General features: G+C 47.5%; 1 protein-coding gene across 1 annotated transcript; it reads right to left on the bottom strand.

Moving 5' to 3' along the window:
• Positions 1-320: 320 nt before the first annotated feature.
• Positions 321-24,620, bottom strand: LOC104298689 (hexokinase HKDC1). Its single transcript, XM_009898780.2, has 18 exons — positions 24,177-24,620; positions 20,211-20,373; positions 16,552-16,700; positions 16,341-16,460; positions 15,459-15,554; positions 13,441-13,540; positions 12,611-12,794; positions 11,897-12,052; positions 10,685-10,918; positions 9,284-9,588; positions 8,366-8,511; positions 8,158-8,277; positions 6,619-6,714; positions 6,428-6,527; positions 5,275-5,458; positions 3,037-3,192; positions 1,846-2,079; positions 321-1,199 (listed from the first exon to the last, which is right to left on the bottom strand). The coding sequence occupies exons 1-18, from the start codon at positions 24,237-24,239 to the stop codon at positions 1,055-1,057; spliced, it is 2,751 nt and encodes a 916-aa protein (XP_009897082.1). The 5' UTR covers positions 24,240-24,620; the 3' UTR covers positions 321-1,054.

The raw sequence follows: 24,620 nt of genomic DNA, 5'->3' as shown, positions 1-24,620 counted from the left end.
AGCTCAGAGGAGGCACTAGACAGAGAAGCAATGGCACACAGCACCACAGATTTATTTACAACAGACTACAGATAGGCAGAGCAGCACACAACAGAAAACAAAACAAGGATAAACTCCTCTGCACAAAATGGAAACCATCCTCTCATGAACAGTCAAGGAGATAAGGAGGGAAACAGAGGAGAAATTCAGAAATTCAGGTGATTTTTCTTTGTATTTTTTTTCTCCCAGCTATTTTGGTGGCCCAAGGACAGACTTGATACTCTCTATGTAGCCCTGACCCAAACATAGCAGACCCTGTAGCAGCTTCTACATTCTCTCTCACCCCCCCAGCTTCACAAGAATCAGTCACAGCCAGAATCCACCCAGCCTGGACTGAGGTTTAAGTGCACACAAATGCTCTAAATGTGTTTTTGACACAAACTGGTTATTTTGTGGAATCACATTTTTGCCCTTTACATTCAGCTATTAAACGTGCCTGCTGCGCTCAGGGGAGTTTTACATCACAACACACTTGCAACCAACGTAGCAGAGGGGGAAGCATCACTGATCAAAGTCCATTACTTTTTATTTTGCCTGCAGATTTATTGTATAACCTTTGAAGCACTGAAGAAATATGTCCACTAGATAGGTGCAACATCAGGAGCTCAACATTCCTGGAGCCAGGCCAAGACAAAACTAAAACACACACACAAATCCTAAGAAACTGGTGATAAACTTGTAGTGCAGTAGCTTAATTGAACCATTGTGAAAAAAGACAGGTTTGGGGTTTATTTTGCTTCGTTTTCACTCTCCCATGTGCATTACAGATGCATTGCAGGAAGTACAGAACTGAGCAGGCTGAAGCACGCCAAGACACAATGCCAGTGCGGAGCAGAAACACCTCAACCCAGTTAACAAAGAACAAAAATCCACAATTCTGGTTGGTCAAAAAACCAGCTGCTCCCTGAAAGCAGGTACCTGTGTACTGGTGTCTAGCCAAGCTACCTGGAATCATCGCTCAGCAACTCTCTAGTGCACACGCCTGGCAGTGCTGCAATGACTTGACCTCTCGTGTTCACTTCTGTCCGACATTATGCAACCTTTTTGCTACTGCAGTAATGAGGGCAGCTCCCTTCCCACTTCCATCTTCAGAAAGCATGAAAGTCACATCACACTGAGGTGCCAGTTGCTTCACTGTTTCCTGCAGGACCCTAGAGAAACTGGAAGGAAAGGGAGAGAAGAACAGAACATCTTAGCAGCTGCTTTCTGGTCTAAGATCTTTGTATTTACCTATTAGCAAGGAACCACAACGTAAGCCAGCATGTTCCACTGGCTCTCCACAGGCTCTCTGTTTTTCATGCTATTCATGAAAGGGACAAATTTCTGTACACAGCCAGATTTTAATTTCTGTTTCTCCACTTCAGCTTTGCTCAGCATGATGCCAGACACTCCCCTTGCCTTCAGAGATCATAGAGGAAACTCTCTTCTCTCAACCCAAAAAGCTAATGCATCTACTTCCATGCCTGGCTCACAAAATACTGACCCAGCTCCAAAAATTCAACACAGCTTTCCACCTGGGCCACCCAGTTACTGCAAAAATCCCCTCAAACATTGGAAAATAAATACTGTAAGAGCAGGTTCACCCAAAACCCTAGAGAAAAGAGCCTCCCAGTGCTAACTGGACTTGACTTGGCAATTTTGGATCTTTTGATTAGGCAAGAGAAATGTCAGGATGCAGGGAAATATGTTAGATCATTATCCCCTCTCTCATTTATTACCATCTTGACAGAGAGCTGGTACAGCTCAGTGTGTTATCACAGTGGAAATGAGCAAACAAGCAAAGGGAAGTGGCACCAAGGTACTCACTGTGGATGCAGCTTGTAGAGAGTTCCATCTACTCCAACAGTGATTTGCAGGCGCTCCACACCTTGGTTTTCTCTCTTCTTCTCCACAATAGCTGCCAGTCCTGCCCCACAGAGCTGAGCAGCTCTTCTTGAAACAGCTCCACACACCTCTTTCACAATGATGCTGTCTTCACACGTGCTGTCCAGGCCAAGCTGCTGCAGAATCAGGCGCACTTGGAGGAGGGCGAGCCGGTCACTGCACGAAGGGAAGCACATGCAGCAGCGAGGCATGAGGGGAAGCTTCAGCTGAGACACAGCCATAATTCAAAGGAAATGGGACCATTTCAACTTTAACACTCTCCAATTGTTTTAAGGCAAATTTTGGTCTGCATTCAGATTGAAATCTTGCTGCTGGCATGCCCTTTGTTATGCTAGACTGTGTTTCCAAAGGCACAAACAGTAGTTATTCACCTAACTCCCAAAGTCATGAGGGAGCTGAGCCAGATCAGCCACCTAAGCATGATATTTTTTGATCTCAAGGCTGAGACACTACCTTCCAAGGTTTTCACCAGTAGAAAGAATTTCCAGATAGCCTGGAAGAACACTGCAATCATGTGCAGATACGTAGAGGTAGCCACATACTCATGGAGTAGTCATACATCAAGAAAGAAAGAAGAAGAAAACTGGAATGGACTTCTTGGAGGAAAGGGCTCCACACACTTGCTGGAGCACCTCTCCTGTGAGGACAGACTGAAGGAGTTGGGGCTGTTCAGTCTGGAGAAGAGAAGGCTCCGAGGTGACCTAATTGTGGCCTTCCAGTATCTGAAGGGGGCTACAAGAAGGCTGGGGAGGGACTGCTCAGGATCTCAGGCAGTGATAGGACTAGGGGGAATGGAATGAAGCTGGAGGTGGGGAGATTCAGGCTGGCAGTGAGGAGGAAGCTCTTCCCCATGAGAGTGGTGAAGCCCTGGAATGGGTTGTCCAGGGAGGTGGTTGGGGCCCTGTCCCTGGAGGTGTTTAAGCCCAGGCTGGATGAGGCTCTGGCCAGCCTGATCTAGTGTGGGGTGTCCCTGCCCATGGCAGGGGGGTTGGAACTAGCTGATCCTTGTGGTCCCTTCCAACCCTGACTGATACTATGATACTATGAAGATTATTTTCTAGAGATTCCAGAAGCCCTAAAGGATTGAAACCAAGTAAAATCTAACAACTTTACCTCTCGATCTGAGACAGGAATTTTGTTTCAAATATGCCTCTTTTCCTGAGCGACTCCGAAATCTGTCCTCTGAACAGCAGTCCCTGTTTGGTTAGGTCAATCAAGATCTGCCTCACTATTTCACCCAGGTACATCCCACTGGTCATTTTTTCATACCTGTTATAAAAGAAAAAAAAAATATATTAAAGAGAAAGCCCATGATTTTAAAGAGAGAAGTGTTAAATGCATACATAGTAGAAGTTCTATCAACTGTGGATGTAGTCTCCTCCACAGCAAACTCCCGGCCAAGCTGTCAGCCCATGGCTTGGACAGCAGCACTCTGTGCTGGGTTAGGAACTGGCTGGATGGCCAAGCCCAGAGAGTGGTGGTGAATGGTGCCACATCCAGCTGGCAGCCAGGCACCAGTGGTGTCCCCTAGGGATCAGTGCTGGGCCCCATGCTCTTTAACATCTTTATCGATGATCTGGATGAGGGCATTGAGTCCATCAGCAGTAAGTTTGCAGATGACACCAAGCTGGGGGCAGGAGTTGATCTGTTAGAGGGTAGAAGAGCTCTGCAGAGGGACCTTGACAGGCTGGACAGATGGGCAGAGTCCAAGGGCATGAGATTGAACACATCTAAGTGCCAGGTTCTACACACTGGCCACAACAACCCCATGCAGTGCTACAGGCTGGGGTCAGAGTGGCTGGAGAGCAGCCAGGCAGAAAAGGACCTGGGGGTGCTGATTGATAGCTGGCTGAACATGAGCCAGCAGTGTGCCCAGGTAGCCAAGAAAGCCAATGGCATCCTGGCCTGCATCAAGAATAGTGTGGCCAGCAGGAGCAGTGAAGTCATTGTGCCCCTGGACTCAGCACTGGTTAGGCCACACCTTGAGTCCTGTGTCCAGTTTTGAGCCCCTCAGGTTAGGAAAGATGTTGACTTGCTGGAAGGTGTCCAGAGAAGGGCAACAAAGCTGGGGAGGGGTTTGGAGCACAGCCCTGTGAGGAGAGGCTGAGGGAGCTGGGGTTGCTTAGCCTGGAGAGGAGAAGGCTCAGAGGAGACCTTCTTGCTCTCTACAACTACCTGAAGGGAGGTTGTAGCCAGGTGGGGGTTGGTCTCTTCTCCCAGGAGGCCAGCTACAGAACAAGAGGACACAGTCTCAAGCTGTGCCAGGGGAGGTTTAGGCTGGATGTTAGGAAGTAGTTCCTCATAGAAAGAGTGATTGGCCATTGGAATGTGCTGCCCAGGGAGGTGGTGGAGCCTCCATCACTGGCGGAGTTTAGGAGGAGACTGGATGGGGTGCTTGGTGCCATGGTTTAGCTGATTAGATGGTGTTGGGTGATAGGTTGGACTTGATGATCTCAAAGGTCTTTTCCAACCTGGTTAATTCTATTCTATTCTCAAAAACCCAGGAAAAGCTTGCAGGGCAATAGCCATTGAACTCCACCTTGCAGTCATCAAAAATCTGTTGCTGTGACTCCGAGTGCAAACAAGATTATTTCCTGATGTTAACAAGTAACAGGGCTAGAATGAAACCTTGCAATATCAAACAGAACACAGTGTCAAAGCCAGAGCTCACGCTGAGGCAAAACATTTCCTTGTCCCCCTCATGCATTTATCAGTGAGTCATGTGTAATCAATGCTGCCTTTTCCAAACAAAGTGAATGGTCAAGTTCAGTTCATCCTTTTGCACAAACTGTATTTTACCTTTGAGAAAACACTCCCAAGAGGAGGAACACAGCAAAGCCTGCACTGTGCAGGGAAATCTTAAGAGCTGCAGTGTTTGGTAATGGCCCTAAGGGGAGAACAATGCTGTGGTCACAGAAACAATGTATTCTTTCTGGGCATCTGCATTACTTACAGTGCAACACAAGAGCTGGAATATTAAAACTCCCTTCCTGATTAGTCACTCATAAAGCACGTTTTAGAAAGCAGCCAGGGCATCTCGGTGATGCCCAATGACAGGACAAGGGGCAGGGGGTGGAAGCTGAGGCAGAGGAAGTTCCATGTCAACATGAGAAAAAAAACCTTTTCACTGTGAGGGTGACAGAGCACTGGAACAGGCTGCCCAGGGAGGTTGTGGAGTCTTCCTCTCCAGAGATATTCAAAACCTGCCTGGATGTGTTCCTGTGTGATCTGCTCTAGCAGCGGGGTTGGACTGCATGATCTTTCGAGGTCCCTTCCAGCCCCTAACATTCTGTGATTCTGTCTCAAAGACTGCCCTGATCAGGCTCCTAGCACCAGGACCATCATATTTACCTCTGTTTCCCTGGGTTTAGTGAACCTTCATCTACTTCTTTATCGTATTTTGTTCTGATGTTGTCGATGCAGCCGTTGTCACCAAATCCTCCCCATTCAGTGTTAATGCACATTTTTCCTTCATTTCCTTCCACTATTTCTATGTTTTTCATGTCTTCCATGTAGCACACATTGCTGCCAGTTCCTAGAAGGAAATAAATTGCAAGGCTTCAGCCAGAACAGTGAAGCAGCAGCTGAACCACAGGGAAGATGAATGCAGTGATCATCTTAAAAGATCTATTCCATATAACACATGTGTCAAAGATCTCTCCATTTCTGACAGAAGCAAGTGCTAGCCAGTAATGCTAAGGCTGCTTTAATCTAGCACAGCAGAGCATTACCAAGTAAAATGGGTCCTGCACAGGAAGTTCCCAGAACAGAGGAATTGAAGATGCCCTGTTACAGGTTGGAAATTGCTTTGGCACTCAGTGGCAGGTGCTGATCCATCACTGCTGCCAGTCTGGTTGCAATGCACCACAAATAACCTTGCATGACAGCCTGCTCCTGAAAGCAAACACTGGCCAGAGCCTAGCAGCCAGTCAAGCAGATACCAAGTCTGAAATGATTTGGTGAACAGGGCCTCATCACTTGGGTTGCATTAACTAATATCAGGAGTTGCTCTCCGAACAAGAAGAGATAGCTGGTGCACTTAGCCAGACAGAAGAATCTAATCTTCAAGTGAGGCTTCAAATCTTACATATGCTTAGGGTGGCTGAAAGCTTGGGGGTACCTGCTGGGGGAATCATCTAGAAAGCTCCAAAAGAATTCATTGAGGTGTGGCCTGGCCTGTGACCTGGCTGTGACAGCAAATATCAATACACTTGTCAAAACTAGGATTCACGTTCTGCCATTCTCAGACGCTTTTGCTGTGCATGCACTTGTTAGGTGCCATTAGAGATATGACAAGAAGTCCAACAGATGCAGGATGGTGTCTGCTGCAGGTGTTATGGTGTCCTCTGTTGAAGGCAACACCAATTTGCCAAGAACCCCAAGTGAAACCATATATCAAGGCTCAAATAAAAGATGGTGTTTTACAAATGCCAGAGTAGGTTGTGGAGCCCAGCAGCTGCATACTTGCTCTCTTCTAAGGGTGCTCACTTCAGCGCCACGGTACCTGCAATAAGGCCAATCTCACAGTTGGGATCCTCATATCCACACGTCATCATTGTCCCAACGGTGTCGTTCACCACTGCTACAATGTCCAAGTCAAACTCCTAAAACACAAGTCACAATCAGTAGCAGGGTCCCAGAGGAGGAAGGAGGGCGCATTAAATACACCAAACAGAGCAGAAAAGAACCGCTCACATTTCTTCTCTTGATGGCCTCTCTCAGCATATCAACAACATCTTCCCCCTCACAGTCTGTTGCCTTGAAACCTTTTGTCCACCCCACAAGTGTTCCCTGAAATGGAAGAGGACAAAAATCAGAGGTGAAGACAGAGAAAAAAACTACATTTCAAGCACCACCAGTCTTTTCTTGTCTCACCTCCCCTTTTAGGTGGTGCTTTGGTTTTAATTATGCATGTCATTGGACAGGTTACTGTGAGTGTCTAGTGCAGAGTTTGCCACCACTGCTGTGGAATTTGTTTCCTCCTCGTTTGTCAAAACCCAAATACTGTGCTGTAGGTTTGAAAAGCACATTGAGTGGTCTCCCCACCAACAGCCAAGTCCTATTGCTATACTCTCAACTGTGATCTGAAAGCTGAGAGAGAGCAAGCTAGTTTCCTCACGTAGAAGCTGTTGTGAAACCCACCAGGACACAAAAACATCCAATTGAAATAAAAAGCAGCCTCTTAGTTGCCCAGTATCCCATAGATTTTACTAGAACTAAGCAGCAGAGTCTTCCCCTCTTTGGAAAGGCATCAGAATACTTGAGATTGCTATTTTTTTCATTCTATTTTTTAATTACATCAGATCTGCAAAGATGAAGAAATGATCTCTATCAAAAAGCCAACCTTTTCTGAACAAGCAAGCTCAGTTCTGCCCACTGACAATAAAAAGAAACTAAAGTAGTGCAGAAGTGAACACAGTCAGAGCTGTGCAGTCAGGAAAACACCCTGGGACTGCAGCTGAGCAAGTAGGAGGTGGCATCTGTTATCTCTTCTCATTGAAGAGTTAAGGCAGCATAAGACACTCCTGGGCTATTAAAAATATGTAGTCACTGTGCTATGGATAAGGGCTTAATCTTTATAGAATAAAGGCAAGTAACATCCACCTCTTATCAGATACAAGAGGCAAAAGTTCTACCTATCATAAGCATATAGGTTGACAACTTTCTGATGAAACAATTTGCATAGTAGAGTAATAAAACCCCTACAAACCAGGTGAAATATTCCCTCCAAAGGCTAATATGCACACATATCATAGAATTGTCAGGATTGGAAGGAACCTCATGGATTATCCAACCCCCTCTGCCATGGGCAGGGACACCCCACACTAGAGCAGGTTGCTCACAGCCACATTCAGCCTGGCCTTAAAAACCTCCAGGGATGAGGCTTCCACCACCTCCCTGAGCAACCCGTTCCAGTGTCTCACCACCCTCATGGGGAAGAACTTCTTCCTAACATCCAATCTGAATCTACCCATTTCTAGTTTTGCTCTATTCCCCTTAGTCCTATCACTACCCAACATCCTAAAAAGCTCCTCAGCATATATGTGTATACACACACACACACATCTTCTCAACCTTGTAAAGGCCTACTTAGAAGAAAACATTTAGAAGATCTTTTTGCTTGAAAAAGATATTTGGAGATCCAAACCAAGAAGTTCCCTCACCCCAAAATTATATCATTTACCAAGCAGATGCACAGCTGCCATTTGATCCATTCTGTGCTGCAGTTCTTACCTTGTCAATGCTGGCTTGCCTGCATGGGAAGGAGAAGGTGAAGCCCAGTGGCAGTCGAGCACCTTTAAGCCCCATATACTCCAGAAAATCTGCTATGCACTGGACAATATGGTCAAAGAGCTGGAAGGAAAGAAAAAGCATTTAAATCTCACAGGGATCCCATGCAATGGGCCTTGGTTGGGTCAGTTAAACATTCAGTGGAGGTTACCTCTTCCCCTGTCCCTTGCATGATCTCCAAAGGAATGGCAAAGATTTTGTTATACATTCGCACTGATCTTCTCCCACTTCTGATTTTGACCAGCAGAACCCTGAAATTTGTCCCACCAAGGTCGAGGGCAAGGAACTTTCCTTTCTCTGTAAGAGAAGAAAGGTATTTAGTTGCTGCTTCTTGCACATTTGTCAGTCAGAATGGCATACTCTACCACATGTCCCCAAGAAACTTCCTCTGTGCCAGTGCCAGCACACTACTCCCTATGGAATTCATCCCATCAGCATGCTAGCATGGAGCTGAAGGAGCAGCCAGGTAATACTGCAGGAAGAACCAATTTGCCAACATATATCACCAAATTAACTGGCAAGTTGCCCCTGAAAAACAGACAAGCAACTTTCCTGAACCACCTCCAGGTGATCAGGAAATCACAGAATGTTAGGGGCTGGAAGGGACCTCAAAAGATCATCCAGTCCAACCCTGGTGCCAGAACAGGATCACCTATACCAGATCACACAGGAACACACCCAGGTGGGTTTTGAGTATCTCCAGAGGGAGACTCCACAACCCTCCTGGGCAGCCTGTTCCAGTGTTGTCACCCTCATAGGGCAAAAAAATTTTCCTCATGTTTGCACGGAAGTTGTATGCCTCAACTTCTACCCACTGCCCCTTGTCCTGTCACTGGGCATCACCAAGCACAGCCGGGCTCCATCCTCTTGGCACTCACCCTTTACATATTTACAAACATTAATGAGGTCACCCCTCAGGCTCCTCTTCTCCAAGCTAAAGAGCCCCAGCTCCCTCTATCTCCCCTCATAAGGGAGATATTCCACTCCCTTCATCATCTTTGTGGCTCTGCGCTGGACTCGTTCAAGCAGTTCCCCGAGGTCCTTCCTGAACTGAGGGGCATGACTTCACCTGTTCCATCTGGCGTCCCGCAGACATATGTGGGTAACATCTTCACTGAGGCACTGGCTTGTGTCTCTCTCTTTAGCCCATATTCCAGCTCAGTCCTCATTTTGTTCTTCACTTCCCTGAGGGTGTCCAGGGACAGCAGGAACGGCGCCAGAGCGGCATCGATCCGCTTGCGTTGAGCGGCCAGCCTGTACCCCACCGCCGTGACCATGGCAGCCCCCTTCCCACTGCCGCTCTCCGAGAGGATGAAGCGAACGTCACAGTTTGGCACCAGCCTTCTCACCACCTTGTGCAGACGTTTAGCATACCTGCAGGAACCAAGGAGTTTCTTATGGGTCGCTTCACATGCACGCATCCCACAGCGCAGCCAAGAGGAGCGCAAGGCTAACAACTCATCTAGGGGATGGCTACAAGGATCCTGATTTATGGCTGTTCTGCAGCAGCTGTAGGCTTACAGGAACATGAAGGTACCTCTTGGCCAGTGCCAAGGGAGAGGGACACTGGAGAAAAGCCAGGCAAGAGTGGAGAGTCACAATCACAAACAGAGGGTAAGAGTCTCCATCTGGAATCAGATGACCATACAGTTTGGGAGAAACCTGTGAGAAAGTTTCCAGTTTGGGAAAGCATAGGTACAAAACAGGGTGTGTGGCATGGTGCAGTGTGCAGGCAAAGTAAAATTCCACTGTGAATTACATCTGCCTGGAGGCCTGGCACTCATTTGAGGAATCTCTTTCCTAGACACCATTACCTCATGTTGTTCCCGCCCCAAGTTCTAAAGCTCCTAAGACAAACCCTGTGAGCAGTGGTACAGATGGTGTCAAATGCAGCCAAGTGTCCTATTAGCTGCCCATGGGGAGGTTCAGCAAACCTTGGCCATCACTCTTCCCTCTTTCAGTGTTCTCCTGTGAGAGGTGGTCTTTTATCACCTCCTACTTGCCTGCATTTGGCTTGAAATATTTAGTTGCAGGATAAGGAGCATAAAAAAATTGACTTCCTGGAGAATGTAAATCTGATCTTTCAATATTTTTCAGTTATCAGATGTTAGGTAGGGACAGGAGGGAAAAGAAAGGAGAAAAAAAGAAAAGCAGGTCCAGGATGAAGTTTCCAGAACCTGGAGCTATCTAGTTCCAAAGGCACATTCATCAGGAGCTGAGGTGGTCTGCACAGCCCTCCTCACCTTTCCCACAATGACGTTGTGTGCAGGGGAAGGCCTGGATCTGTGCTGTCCTAAGACACCTTTGTAATAACTAAGCTGGTCTGATCCTCTGCGCTCCACCAGACCTCACCCCAGCCCTGCAGCAAAACCAGCAGTTCCCTGAAAAGCCACACATACCCGTGCAGACAGAGACTCTCTGCAACATCAGCATGTGGCCAGCAATTACCAGGTCTTCTGTAGCTACTTACTGGGGGTGGGTTTTATAGAGCCCTCCATCAATCCCCACAGTGGTTCGCATCCTTAGCAGCTTTTTGTTCTCTCTCAGCCGGGTCAGTATGGCTGCCAGGGCGGCAGCACAGAGGTTGGCCGAGCGGAAGGAGACGATGGTGCAGACGTGCTGAACGGCAATGCAGTCCTCTTCAGTGGGAAACAGGTTCAGCTCTGTAAGGATCTCCTTTGTGTTGCCCAGGCCTTCCTTATACCTACCCCAAAACCAAAAGAATACATCATCTAATGCAAGGATATTAAGGCCACACATAAATCAATAATTGCACGTTGGCCTCAAAAGAAATGAGAGGAGACCAGGGCACAACCTATCCTAACTGGTTCCTGTAAACCAATTACTTCCTTCCCACAGTATTCTAAAAAGGGCCCAAGGGAGAGACCAGATTTCTAAGAGACTGCTTCCTGGAGTTCAGTTCTTTGAGACATGCCAATTAGCCAGCCAGGAATCCTAGGATGGTTTGGGTTGGAAGTGACCTTAGAGATCATCTAGTTCCAGTCCCACTGTCATGGGTAGGGACACCTTCCACTAGACCAGGTTGCTAAAGGCCTCATCCAACCTGACCTTGAACACCTCCAGGGAGGGGGCATTCACAACCTCCCTGGGCAACCACCACTTTCACTGTAAAGAATTTCTTTCTAATATCCAATCTAAATCTGCCCTCCTCAAGCTTCAGTCCATTCCCTCACCTTTTGTCCACAGAAGGAGAGCACAGGAATAGATGTACAGCTCCCCTCAAGACAGCAAAGAAAATTATTCCTGGAGTAACAGTAAGGACCAGGATTCCTCTTCAAAACACCACAATCTGTCAGTTTTCCATGTAAGCATCCATCAGCTGATCCAGAGTCTGTCCTACATGTCCACAACCCCAGTATTCCCACATCACAGAAGCTGAAAACTGCGACAGTTACCTCAGGTGCCCAGGTCTCCAAAGAGGTCATTTAAAGAGCCTGCATTTTAACAACACAGTTGCTACTGAGGCACTCAGCTAAAATTTTATCTCCCACCAATTGCTGCTTACAGAAAGCTCAACTTATCTCCTAGGCAAAAGCAAAATCAGGTTGAACAGTTCAGGATGGTTCCCAGTACTGACAGATGATAATTAAACATTTATTATCATCGCTGTGCTTCTGAAAGGCTAACAGCCACCCTCAAATGACATATTGCAGGTTCTTACTTTTCCATTGCACAGATATGTTTCATTTCAATCTTGCCCTTGGTGAGCAGAGCTGTTGACACCTTCCCATTGAAGAGCAGACCTTCCTTGGTCATTTTTAGGAGAATGAGTCTTACAAGTTCCCCCAGATGGAGGCTGCTGATCATCTTCTCGAACCTGGAATGGGGCACAGGAAGGATGGTCACCAGCTAGCCAGAGCTATGAAAAGTTCAAGTATGAGCATCTTATGTTCCTATGCAGGTTGATCCCATTTAAGCATGTACAGCTGGGGCTTGGAAGCTAAGTTGTAGCCATTTTGAGTTCCTGGGACCCAGAAACAGTCCCTCAAAATAAGTGAGTGATTAAAAGAGAATCTTCAAAAGAATTGCAGGTAGCTGAGCTAGTAGAAGCAGTGTTCATCTAACAGGCTTTAAATATGCCCTTTGTTTATCTTCTTCCTCTCTTGACCCCTCCACAGCATCACACCAGAGTAACCACCTATTTTTAACTGCAGCAGCAATCCCTTGCCCTGTGAGGCAGGAACGTGTCAAAGGTACCCACCCTTCCCAGAAGAGAAAGGTCTGGATAGGACAGGCCCAAGAAGAAGTCAACTCGTGCTCACTTAACCCAATTCCTGTTCCAAAGGGAGTCCTGGTACAGGCTGGAGATACACCCAGAGAACACAGACACAGATACACAGAGAGAACAAGGCAAATCAGCCAGGGAATTGCTTACAATTGCTTTCCAGGATTGAGAGATCCAAGATCGAGCTCCTGATCAAACTCTGTGCGGAGGTCATCCAAAGCGCCGTCGTCACCAAAGGCACCCCACTCCGTGTTGATGCACATCCTCCCTTCATCACCTTCCACCAGGTCGATGTGCCTCATGTCCTCCATGTAGCATGCATTGGTGCCAGTCCCTGCAAGCATTGGAGACAGTGTAGACAAGTTACCTCTTTGCTCTGGTTTAAGTCCACGTGCTGGGGAACAAGTCAATGTATTGTCTTGGGAAGAAAACAAATACACGACCTAGTGGTAGAGGATGACACTATTAAGCCACTTGCACTTGTTAACTAATCATTCCACAGTGAGTGAAAGAAGTTTGGAAATTAATCTATGGCTTGACTCGTTTAAAAACATTTTTCTTTCTCAAATTTACTTCTGTGTGCCTTAAAAAAGCCTCCACGGTGCACGGAGTAGCGACGCTGTAGGAAGTGTGGCTGATCCTAACTACCAGACGTGAGAGGAATTCAGCTTCCTCTGAACAGACAAATGGTCATTTTTCTATACAGTCAGCAGGAAAGTTTAGTATGCTGGTCACAACTGAGCCCAGACAAAATGGGGACTGTGGTATTTGATGGCAATGTGATCAGCATAAAACCAGCTGCTCCACAGAAGGCAGCCAGGCTTGAAAATCTGACCATTGTTTTTTTCCCATTTTCTTCCTGCCCTGTCTTGCACTGGGACACTCCTTTTTACTCCAAATTTGTTAGGATTAAATATTGGGGGGGGGGGAGGGGAGGGGAGGGAATCAAGACCACAACTTAAGTAAACAGATAAAATTACCAATTATGAGCCCAACTTCACAGCGTGGATCATCATAGCCACAAGTCATCATGGTTCCCACAGTGTCATTGACCAGAGCCAAGACTTCAAGGTCTATGTCCTAATAGCATAAAGATGGGTGATGAGCAGAACAAATAAAGCTTAGAAAGCCTGCTGTGTGCTAAAGCAGCAGGCAGACATACTCCTTGGAAAGCCTGCTTCAGGAACGCTCTTCAGTTGGAAGACACACTACTTCCGTTTACAACGCCATCCCCACAACCCTGCACCAAACATCCCTCAATTCCCAAGTGCTTGGCCAGTCAGGATCTGCCCAATACAACATTTGTTTTCCAGAAAAGCAGCATGTTAATAGTTTGGATTTCGTGATACACATGTATCTTGTGGGCTGCAGGATCAGGTCATAGAATGGCTTAGGCTGCAAGGGACCTCAGAGATCATCCACTCCAACCTCCCTGCCATGGGTAGGGACATCTCTCAACTAGACTCAGCTGCTCAAGGCCTCATCCAGCTTGGCCTTGAACACTCCCACAGAGGAGGGCATCCACAATATCCCTGGGCAACCTATTCCAGAGTCTCACCATCCTTGTACTGAAGAACTTCTTCCTAAGATCCAGTCTGAACCTACTCTGCCTCAGCTTCAGACTATTCCCCCTTGTCCTGTCACTAGACATCATTATGAGAAGTCCCTCTCCAGCACCCCGTAGGATCCCTTCAGGGAAAGCAGTCAAAAGGTCCTTCCAGCGTCTTGTCTTCTCTACACTGAACCACCCCAGCATAGGCTGTATGTACGATCTGATCATGTCCTGCTGCCTGTGCAGGTCCCACCACATGGGACAGAAAACACATGGAGAAATGCAGCCACTCCTCAGGAGGCCATACACCAACCTAACACTCCAGAGAAAAACCTTTCCATCAAAGCTATGCAGTTTTCCTTTCATACTGAGGTCTCTTGATAACATAAAATCAAAGTTATCAAAGGGCTGCTGTAACTCAGATGTGAACACTTGCAGGGGGCCAGGCTTCATGCAGAGAGCCTCAGATCCTTTGTTCCTGCTAGCTACAGCAAGACTGACACAGAGAAAGAAGTGAATGTCCAATGATAGGACAAGGGGCAACTGGTGCAAGCTGGAGCAGAAGAAGTTCCATGTGAACACAGGGAAAAACTTTTTCACTGTGAGAGAGACAAAACACTGGAACAGGCTGCCCAGGGAGGTTGTAGAGCCTCCTTTTTCAATGGAGACATTGAAAAACTGCCTGGACACATTCCTGTGTGACCTGCCCTACAGGATCCTGCTCTGGCAGTGGGGTTAGACTAGAGGATCACATTCTGTGAGCCAAAATCAAGGCTGCATTATCACCATGTGAGAATACAGAAAAATTTCCTCTTTAATACAAAGATGTCAAGGTATGGAAAGATGCTTTGTATTTCTTAAGGGGTGTTACCAAGAGCACCAGACACAAAAAACAAGGATTACCAAAATACTGAAACATACTGGCATTCAAAGCTGAAGAGTAGATTCAATCATGTCTTACTGCTGACCTTAAAAATGACAATCAGCCACTCTGTCCCACAGACTAAAGTGGACAGACCATCCCTGTTAGGTGTGCCAATCTGAGACGATAGCTTCCTCCTCCCAACCTTCACCCACCACAAGCCAGGCTACAAAACACAGTGTGCATCCACTTCTTACCAAACAGGTTCACAACAGACTTCCTTTAGCTCAGAGTGGGACCATGCTGGTCCACTGTTACAGCCAGCCCAGGTGATCAGCGTGCAGTTGCCAGCACTGTTTGACCAAAGGCATCCTGAGTTGCAGCTGCACATCCCCTTTCATGGCTTCAGCAGTGAGGGAGAGGCAGCTCTAGCAGATGTACAGCCAGGTTGGACATTTATTACTGGCTGTCCTTGAAGGATGCTTGGCAAATTCCAGAAAAACAACTCACACACCAAGAGCTGATCTGACAAGGAGGACAAGCTGAGACCACTCAGGCTCACCTTCTGCAGGTACAAAACTTGCCTTATGCTTCTTGAGGGCCTTGCGCAGAGAGTTGACCACATCTGTGTCCTGAACTCCTCGGACCTTGAAGTGCTTCGTCCAGCCAAGAAGAAACCCCTGCAAAGTAACAGCCCAGTGACCAAAAGTCTCCCACTTCAACACACATACCTGCCACAAAGACAGTCAAAGCCAAAGTCTATGGAGAAGCCCCCCTGAGAGCTAAAATAAGTCACAGCAGAACATCTCACCTCGGGGTGTCTGTCAGGGCAGACAGCTAAACAGGTACAGCAACAAAGTCCCAAATGTACAAATGCTTCTCCTTGTGCTTTGTTTAAAGCATGTGGTGTGGCTTTACTGATGCTCATCACAAGCTAATACCATTAAGCACAAAGAAGTTGCAGGACAGGGACTCAAAGCCCAGATCCCTAAAAATGAAAGAGAGGCTAGAATAGGAAGCCACAAATTAATGGCCATCAGCCATTTGTTCCCCCATGCAGCCTCTCAACCAGCTCAGCTACAGTTCTTTCCCATCTAGAATGAAGTGTAAAAAAGAAACTGAATAAAGGTGATAAAAAACCCAAAAACAACACAAAGAAAGATGCTTCAGGACACAGAAGTATGTCTTTTAGAGTCTAACAGTCTTATTTACAGGGGAACATGGTTCCCATGGAACTGGGTACTCATCAAGTGAAGGAAGAGCTTTAGCTTAAAGAATATGCTGTCTTCAGATCAGAAATCAGTGTTTGAAGTCTAGTCACATGTTAATAGTCATCCAAGCCTTCTTGAGAGAACTATGTAAACAGGAGCCCACAAAAAGGCCATAGGGTAACACTCCCATACAAGAGCTTCTCCAGGTTCTGCAAGGAACTGGGGCTGCCAATAGCATTTCTTTTTGCATCTCACCTCTTCCAGTTTGGTTTGTTTGCATGGAAAAGAAAATGTAAAGCCAAGAGGTAATTTCTTATGCTTCAGGTTTTTGGTCTCCATGAAGTCTGCCAGACAGTCAACAACATAATCAAATAGCTGCAGGAGAAAGGAGAGGACAGAGTCAGGCCATGTCTGGCAGACATGTTCTCAAGCATAGTACCACCACAAGAGATGCTGTGTGCCCTACCTCAGCTCCGCTCCCCTCTATGACCTCCTTGGGTGTGGGGTAAAACTTGCTCTCCAGCTGGCTGCTCTGCTTCCCATCATCGAACACCTTCACTTGATGGGCACGAAATTGGGAGCCACCCAAGTCAACAGCAAGGAATTCACCCTTCTCTGCAAGACAAGTGGGCAACAGTCATGGGTGATGGCTGAGAAGTGTGGCCCAGATGCCTTGCTGAAGGCCACGGCCCATGCACTCTGCCTCACCACGGCCACAGGCTCTGCTGTACCATCATAGCAGGTCCTCTGGGCCTGGAAGCATCATCAGGAAGGCTGAGCTGGCCAGCCCAAGCAAGGGAATCAGGTCCCTCCTGTTAGCTGCTATGAGGCAGCTAATTTCATTTGTATATGGCAGTCTGGTTGTGCCCACCCTGCTTCATGTTTTCAAGCTGCAGAGGGATAAGCTTCTCAGCAGGAGGGGCACAAAATAACATCAAAGCCAACCAGAGCACACAGGGACTGCAAAATCATACACCTGAAAGGTAGGCAAATGGGAGAGCATTACCTACATCCAGAAAAGCATGCAGGATTTGCAGTCACCTGTTAAGACTTGCTGCAGAAGTCAGCTTTCAAGCAGGACAAGACTAATTCATCACCCAAAGCCAACCAATACATTTCCAAATGCCTTCAGGTGATTCTGTAAAGCAGTGCCCATATTTGTTTTCAGTCAGCTTAGCTCAAACACATTCTTCTCTAGCAGGAGACCTGAGGGAGGACAGCTTGGCCTCCCTGCTGCAATAAAACAATTATCTAGCCTAAGCAGAGGAGAAGGCCCTTCCCAAAAGAAAAACGCAGTGGCATGCGTGCGGCCTCATGTGATCTTTGTTCCACAGTCCAAGCACCTGACTGAATTTTATCAAATCTCTGGCCCTGAAGGGGAAGGAAGCAGGAAATTCCACCTGTGATACCATGGTCAGATATCACAAAGGTAAGGAGACAAATGGGGTTACTCAGTAAGCTGCGCCATTATCAGACCATTGAAAACTGACGCTGCTCCATGGGGGTCATTTTAAAAGTAGCAACACCAAGGCCACCGAAAAACCTCCAAGTTGGTGGCTATTGCAAATGGGGGAAATCCAGCCAAGTTTGGGGTGTTGAAGCCAGCAGGGAATTTGGAAACAAAATAACCAACAAGAACTTTGCAAGAGAGCAAAAACAGAGAAATCAATGTGATGCTTAAAATAGGCAGTGTGTCCATGAAACGTAGCCCAGCTTGACCCTGCAGCATGCCCTTGACCCAGTGGAAAGGCCACACAAGCCATGAGAGCATGGTCCAAAGCTGACCTTGAGGAACATGAAGTCTTGCAACAGTGATGACACTATATGCAGTTTTGCAAGTCTCCTGACCTCAGAGGCCCCCTGCTCTTTCAGGACAGGGTCAGTGCCCTGTAAGACCTCAGGACCAGAGACAGTCACCAAGATAAGAAGTGTTAAGCTAACGTTTCTTTTTCTTTGATGAAGGTAGCAGTATGGCCAGCAGGAGCAGGGAGGTCATTCTGCCCCTGTACACTGCACTGGTTAGGCCACACCTCGAGTCCTGTGTCCAGTTCTGGGCTCCTCAGTTTAGGAAGGATGTTGACTTGCTGGAGCATGTCCAGAGAAGGGCAACAAAGTTGGTGAGGGGATTGGAACACAAGCCCTATGAGGAGAGACTGAGGGAGCTGGGGCTGCTTAGCCTGGAGAAGAGGAAACTCAGGGGTGACCCTATTGCTCTCTACAACTACCTTAAGGGGGGTTGTAGACAGGCAGAGGTTGGTCTCTTCTCCCAGGCAACCAGTACCAAAACAAGAGGACACAGTCTCAGGGTGCACCAGGGAAGGTTTAGGCTGGAGGTTAGGAGGAAGTTTTATACAGAGAGAGTGATTGCCCATTGGAATGTGCTGCCAGAGGAGATGGTGGAGTCACCATCACTGGAGGTGTTCAGGAAGAGACTTGATAGGGTGCTTGGTTGCATGGTTTAGTTGATTAGATGGTGTTGGATGATAGGTTGGACACGATGATCTTGAAGGGCTCTTCCAACCTAGTTTATTCTATTCTATTCTATTAGGAAGAGAGCCCAGTTCCAGCCAGGCAGTTGAGAGGATTGTATGTAATTTCGCTCAGACATCCTTCATTTCAGTGGACTAGCCCCAGAATGTTCCCTTTTTGCCATTAAAGCCATTGTTCCTCATTTACTTGTAGGAAAATTACTTGCCAAAGGAATAAAGTCCTGTGGAAATGAGACACAAAGCAAACAGTTCTCTTAGGTTTTTGGCACAGCTATTACCCACTGAGTCCTGACCAAGGCCAGACAAAAAATTAACAGACTTGGTTAAGCCTGGGGAAAATGTAATTTCCTGTCAGCCTACACTGCCAGGAACCAGGTGAGCCAGGAGAGCTGTTTTGGATGTGCATACTTCTCCAAACAAGCTGGGGTGTTAGATCCCACCTCACATCCTCCCAGAAGACACCACTGCGTGTCTCAGGGATAACTGGAAACAAGGATGCAGCCACAGAAACAGAGCAGACTGTTTTCTGGTAGAGCCTCACCCAGAAGCAGATTCTCCCAGTGCAGAAGGCAAGGAGGGGCAGGAGGAGGTCACTTCTGGGAGCAATAAAACAATGCAGAGTCTACTGTTAGAAACCATGAAGGGGGCACAGCTCTGAGAAGACAACGTTGCTGTGCTTTTGCAGTTTGAGGGGTTTCACTGCAGCACCCTGCCGCTGCATGAACAGCAGGCCAAAGCACTGCCCACACCCCCACACCTGCAGCACACTGCACTGCAGCGTCTGAGCTGTAGAGGCTGCCCTTGCCATGTCCAGCCACGGCTCCTACAGCAAGGCCAGCATGAATTACAGCCACATTTGGAGCTCGGAGAAGTTGCTTTGGGAGCGCTTACTAGGTCCTTTCCTCAAACAAGCATCACCAGCTCAAAATCCAGCTGGTGCAGGGAAAGAACCCTCTGCCAGCACTCCCCCAGGCTGCTGTCTTCGCAATACACACCTGCATTCTCAAGGTGAGATGGGCAGTATCCCCAGGCCACTGGCTGCCCAGTGCCTTTGCTGTGCTGTCCTTGAGCAGCAATCCATCCTCCTCCTTGTTGTGGGTTAAGGCTAGATGCCTTTAAGAATCAGAGAGATGAAGAGTCCTCCAGGGGACTAGAGAGCCACCAGAAATTGTAAGCTATGTTATTTTATCCCATAAGCCCTGTATCTGCTACGGAGTGCAGAGATTATTTGGCCCTTTTTCCTGGCTTGCTTTCTTCCTCCTTAGCTCTCAGTGCAGTACCTTTCGTGATGTGGGGGAGGCCTGCTCTCCGGTCTGGTGGTGATAAAACTAGCATGGTAGCAGAGCTGCTTGGGCAAGCTTGGGAAGGTAGGGAGAAAGAGTGGGAGGCCTGGGAGGGCGTGGAAGTCTGCGTTGTTGCATGGGTCACGGTCCGAAATGTGAAGCCAGGAGTCTCATGTATTTGTAAATAGTGTATAGAGTTGTAAATAATACAGCCATGTGGGTTTCCAGTTCTGGGGTGGAGTGGGTTTTATTTCACTCCTTTTGGGGAGGGGCAAACAGCATTTTTCTGTCCACTCCAAATTAAACCGAGATACTCCTCAGCTCTCCCTGCCGCGACGGGGAGGGGAACTCACCGGAGCCGTCGGGAAGGGAGCGCACAAACGTGGGCAGCATTTTGACTGCGGCCGTGGGGTTCGTGTCTCTCCCTAGGCCCTTCACCATCTCGGCCTGGAAGCGAGCCATCACGTCCAGCAAGGCATCGTCGGAGAGGCGCATGTGGTACAGGTACCTGTCAACCTGGAAGGAGGAGAGGCGTTACCCGAGAGCCACGCGGCTGCCTGGGGTGGGCACACTACAGAAGGACTCTCCAACGCGTGCTGGGGAGGCTTCCTTTATCTGCGTGAGCAGAGAGCACACAGGAAGTTCCTAGCCACTCACAGCAGCTTCCTAACCATGAGGAGCGCACTTTGACGTGTAGGCTCTGAAAATCCTTGACTACAATTCCAACAGCACCCCTGCTTTAGGCTGGACAAGAACCACTATGCTCGTTCCCATCCACGTAGGACATGATGGACACGAGGTTAAACTGATCCTAAGGAGACAAAAGAATCCCTTTCATGTATGCAACAAACTGAGGGTGAGCAAACCACCTACACACACCCCCACACCTCTCTGATTCTACACACTCAGTTCATTTTTGACCTCAGCACCTAAATGCCCACACGTGCCAATGCAAGCAAGCTCCAGCACATCACCAGAACAGGTGCTCTTGTGACAATTTTGTTTGGACAACATTTAGAGCAGCCTGGGTGAATTACTGTCAAAAAGCTAGCCGTCTTCTCTGATGGCTCAGCAACTTGCCAACATACATAAGCCCGTGAGACTTGTTTGAGACTCCTGACAAGCTGTTTCCACACCATCCTATACAAATAATGAGCTAGAACTGCAAAGTATCTTGACCTGGTGAGAATTTGACCTCTCTGAATTAAGTCCAGAAAATGCTGTCAGTGCCCAAGCGTGTCAGCCACAACCTGAAAACATCTATTCAGCCACTGCTTCACTCCACAGACAATTAGCTTTGTTGGCATGCCAGGCTGGAGCTCAAAGCCTTTTTCTCACTCCAGCTTTGCCTTCCATTCTCTTGTGATTCTAGGATTACATCTGAAACACAGTTTTGGTTCAAACAACAACATTTCTTAAGGGTCTATAACTCACAGCACACATCAAAATAAAAGCCAGTTGAACATAAAGGGAACCAAAAGCAACTGAGACTTTATAAACTAGAAATAAACTAGCAGATAATCTAGTAGAAAAGCTCATCAGTATTTGTGTACTATTTAATTAGGACAAAATTTCAGGTTATCTTCCTCAGGACCACACACACTGCTTGGATTGACATTTACCTGCAGGGCTGGATGCACAGCTGCAAATAAGGCGGCCCAGAAACTAGCTGGGTACAACAAAGGATTAATGCAGCAAAAGGAGAATCTGCCATCATCCAAATGCTTTTCCACTGGTGCTGTGAATAACCAGGATGCAGGCACAATAATTGTGTTCCAGACAGCTGGATGTTCACTGGAAGCTCATCTGTGTTAAACATCCTACTCCTCATGACATGCAACCCAAGGCCAGAAGTGGTGGGCAGCGGAGAGAGATGAGATGGCTTCCAACGCTTTGCTAGTAGAAACGCTCAGCTGTTGTACCATGGGCTACACTAATATGCTGCTTCATCTGCTCTGACCCTTTCATCAGTCCTAGTTACAGAGGGAGGTCTGGAGAACTGGAGGAACATGCACAAAAGTCCCTCTGGCAACAAGGCAGGATTTAAAAGGCAGCATTGTTTAAAGAGAGGAGAACGCAGGTTGTAGATGAATTGGCCCCTTCTGCAATTTGGACTGGCCACCTATATTAATGAGGCAAACTAATTACCTACTGACAGCTGATGGTCAGCAATGATCCACCTGAAAGACTCAGGACCCTGAAAGTAAGCCTAGCACTTACCTAACAGCAAAACATACACACAGATGAAAAAGTCTGAACATTCAAGATGCAATTGGCGAAGAGCAGCAGCTGCCTTTGGACACAGCTGTGCCTTGAAAAGCCCATTATTTAGATCTGTCTTTGTAGCTCTCCTCTGCACAAGCACTTGATTTCCTCCAAGGCTTTTTTGAGGCCTGTGTAGGATTCAGCATCTCAGCCCAAACACCAGCACTGCCTTGTTGGGCACGCCAGAAAAAACCCACAAAATAAGCCACAATGACTGGAGACATACAGCACACATGCACAGACCCAAATAACTTTGTGACAGAAGTTCCTGTGCAAAAAAGCCCCTAAACAGTAATAAAACTGACCACATCTGTTTGCAGAGAACATGCAGCAGTTCCCTGCTCCCCACAGAAATTGCTTTCCCCACCCTGTTTAGCTACAACCACAAGAGGAGATAGTCCAGGACACTAGATAAGGCAGACCCCAGGAAAGCCACCTGACTCTCTAGCCTGGTTTACAACCTGAGCAAGAGCCTGCTCAGGTGTCATTCACATTGTGAACACAGGAATGGCCAGACCTTGCAACACCAAACTCTGTCTTGCTGCCTTCCTACCACAGCACAAGGACAGTCCTTGTTTTGAAGTATTTTTCCTCAGTTATGCAAACAGCACTGTCCTCATGGCAGAGAGGCTCTTGCTGCCACCAGTGAGCAAATAAGCCTGAGGAGGAGGAGATGAGAAGGCATTCCTGTTGTATACTGCCTACTCAGGGCTTCTTAAAAAAGGACTCTAAAGAGCACTGGTTTCTTGCCTTCAGGCAGGGCTAGTTTGCACCTCCCAGAAAGCTTTCATTTTTTAATGGTTTTGCTAGAACCCCTCTGCCCCTCCTCTCCTAACCTCAGGGAAGTGATCCCTCAGCTACACTCAAGATGTTTCACTGAAGAGGTTATTCCACTCAAGTATGCAAAAAGTAAAAAGAAGTAGCACTATCTAGATGAGAGATCTTAGATCAGGTCCTCACACAAGGGCAGGGCACTGGGACCCTTTCATGATCGTACTAAACCCTGGGGATAAAAAGGCTATGACCTGAGAGACAGTCAGGGACATGTGACTGTTGAGATACCAAGCATTCTCTTGGAATGCTTCTCCTGAAAGCAGAGCTGGTAAAAGAAGTCCCCTTAAGAACAAGCCACAAGCAAGGGCACAGAGAAGAAAACCCCACGTTTCTGGCTTTGCCGGTGAGCTCAGCAGTGCAGGCAGCTCTGCCCACTGGGACCCTGGATCTGCCACACTGCCACACGTCTGCAGGCTGCCCCTCCTCCAGCTGGCTGGAAAACAAGAGGACAGAGCCCGGCAGCAATGGCCACCACAAAGCATTCAATAAAGACACCAGAACAGAGAACCCACAGGGAACATGGCTAGAAATCAGAGGACCTCTCACCCAAGAAACTTACAGGTCCTGTGTGGTCTTATGATGGAGAGCCAAAAGCCCATTACAGCATGGCCACGAAAGTAGATGAGGGAAGAGCAACCACTAGGCAGTTCCCTCCCTGATGGCTTCAGATCTGGGCCATCTTGAGCTTTTCTGACTTTAACTACAGGTCACATCTGTAAATGCCAGGGTGGTCACCCAGGTTTAGACAGGCAAGAGAAGAGGCATTGGCACCTCTCCCACATCAACACTAGCTGGAACTGTCTCTTGAGCCACAAAAGACTCAACCCAAAGTCCCCAGGAGTTTTCCCACTTCTGCTGTGATGCGAGTGACTGACTCTTACTCAGCTTCAGAAATCCCATCTTTCACATTACACTCACAAAGGGATTCACCAAGAGCTTCCTTTCTGCCCTCTGCACTACACCAAACTATGCCAGACAGCAAAGTTTGAGCACCACCTGTCCTTCCTGAAGACCATTTGCTCCCATTACTGTAAGAGAACTGTGCAAGGAAAACTGCTTAACCAGACCGATTTTCACACTGGTCAGATGGTTTAGGTTCCAAAAACTTCTTACCCCATTTGGCTTTAGTAGGCAACACCGTTCTCTAGCCTGCATCACACACTGCAGACCCCACAGTATCCAAGTAACACATTCTCAAAATAAGAGTTATCCAATCTTACCTTTTTGATTTGATCCTCTTTCAGCTTTGTGAAATGGAAAGCTAGCAAGTGGACGGCAAACATTTTCTTGAAGCAGATGAATGAGCCAGCAGTGACAGAGATGCTGTGAGTAACTCCCAAGCGACAGGTCTTTATTCACGAAGCTGGAGCTAGCGAAACTTCAGCTGAGGCATTTCCTCCAGGGTGAGATAGTGGAGTTCCCGGGGAATCAAGTCCAGAAATAAATCCATCCAGGGTGATCGGTTCAATGATTAAACTTCTGCCTCTTTGTATCATCCTCCCCCCACCCCAACATCAACCCAAAGTCCCTCCCTCCCCAGCTACACACTTCATTGTGCCAGAGCAGGCACCTGGAGAGCTGCCAAGCTGAAGGGGAGAAAAATCGATTTTGTTACTGCCCCACTTGAGAATTGTTACCACTTCGCAGTGTAGTTGCTACGCAGC

Source organism: Dryobates pubescens, chromosome 30 (genome assembly GCF_014839835.1).
Source record: "Dryobates pubescens isolate bDryPub1 chromosome 30, bDryPub1.pri, whole genome shotgun sequence".
Classification (NCBI taxonomy): Eukaryota; Metazoa; Chordata; class Aves; order Piciformes; family Picidae; genus Dryobates; species Dryobates pubescens.
This window is presented reverse-complemented; position numbering and strand designations above follow the sequence as displayed.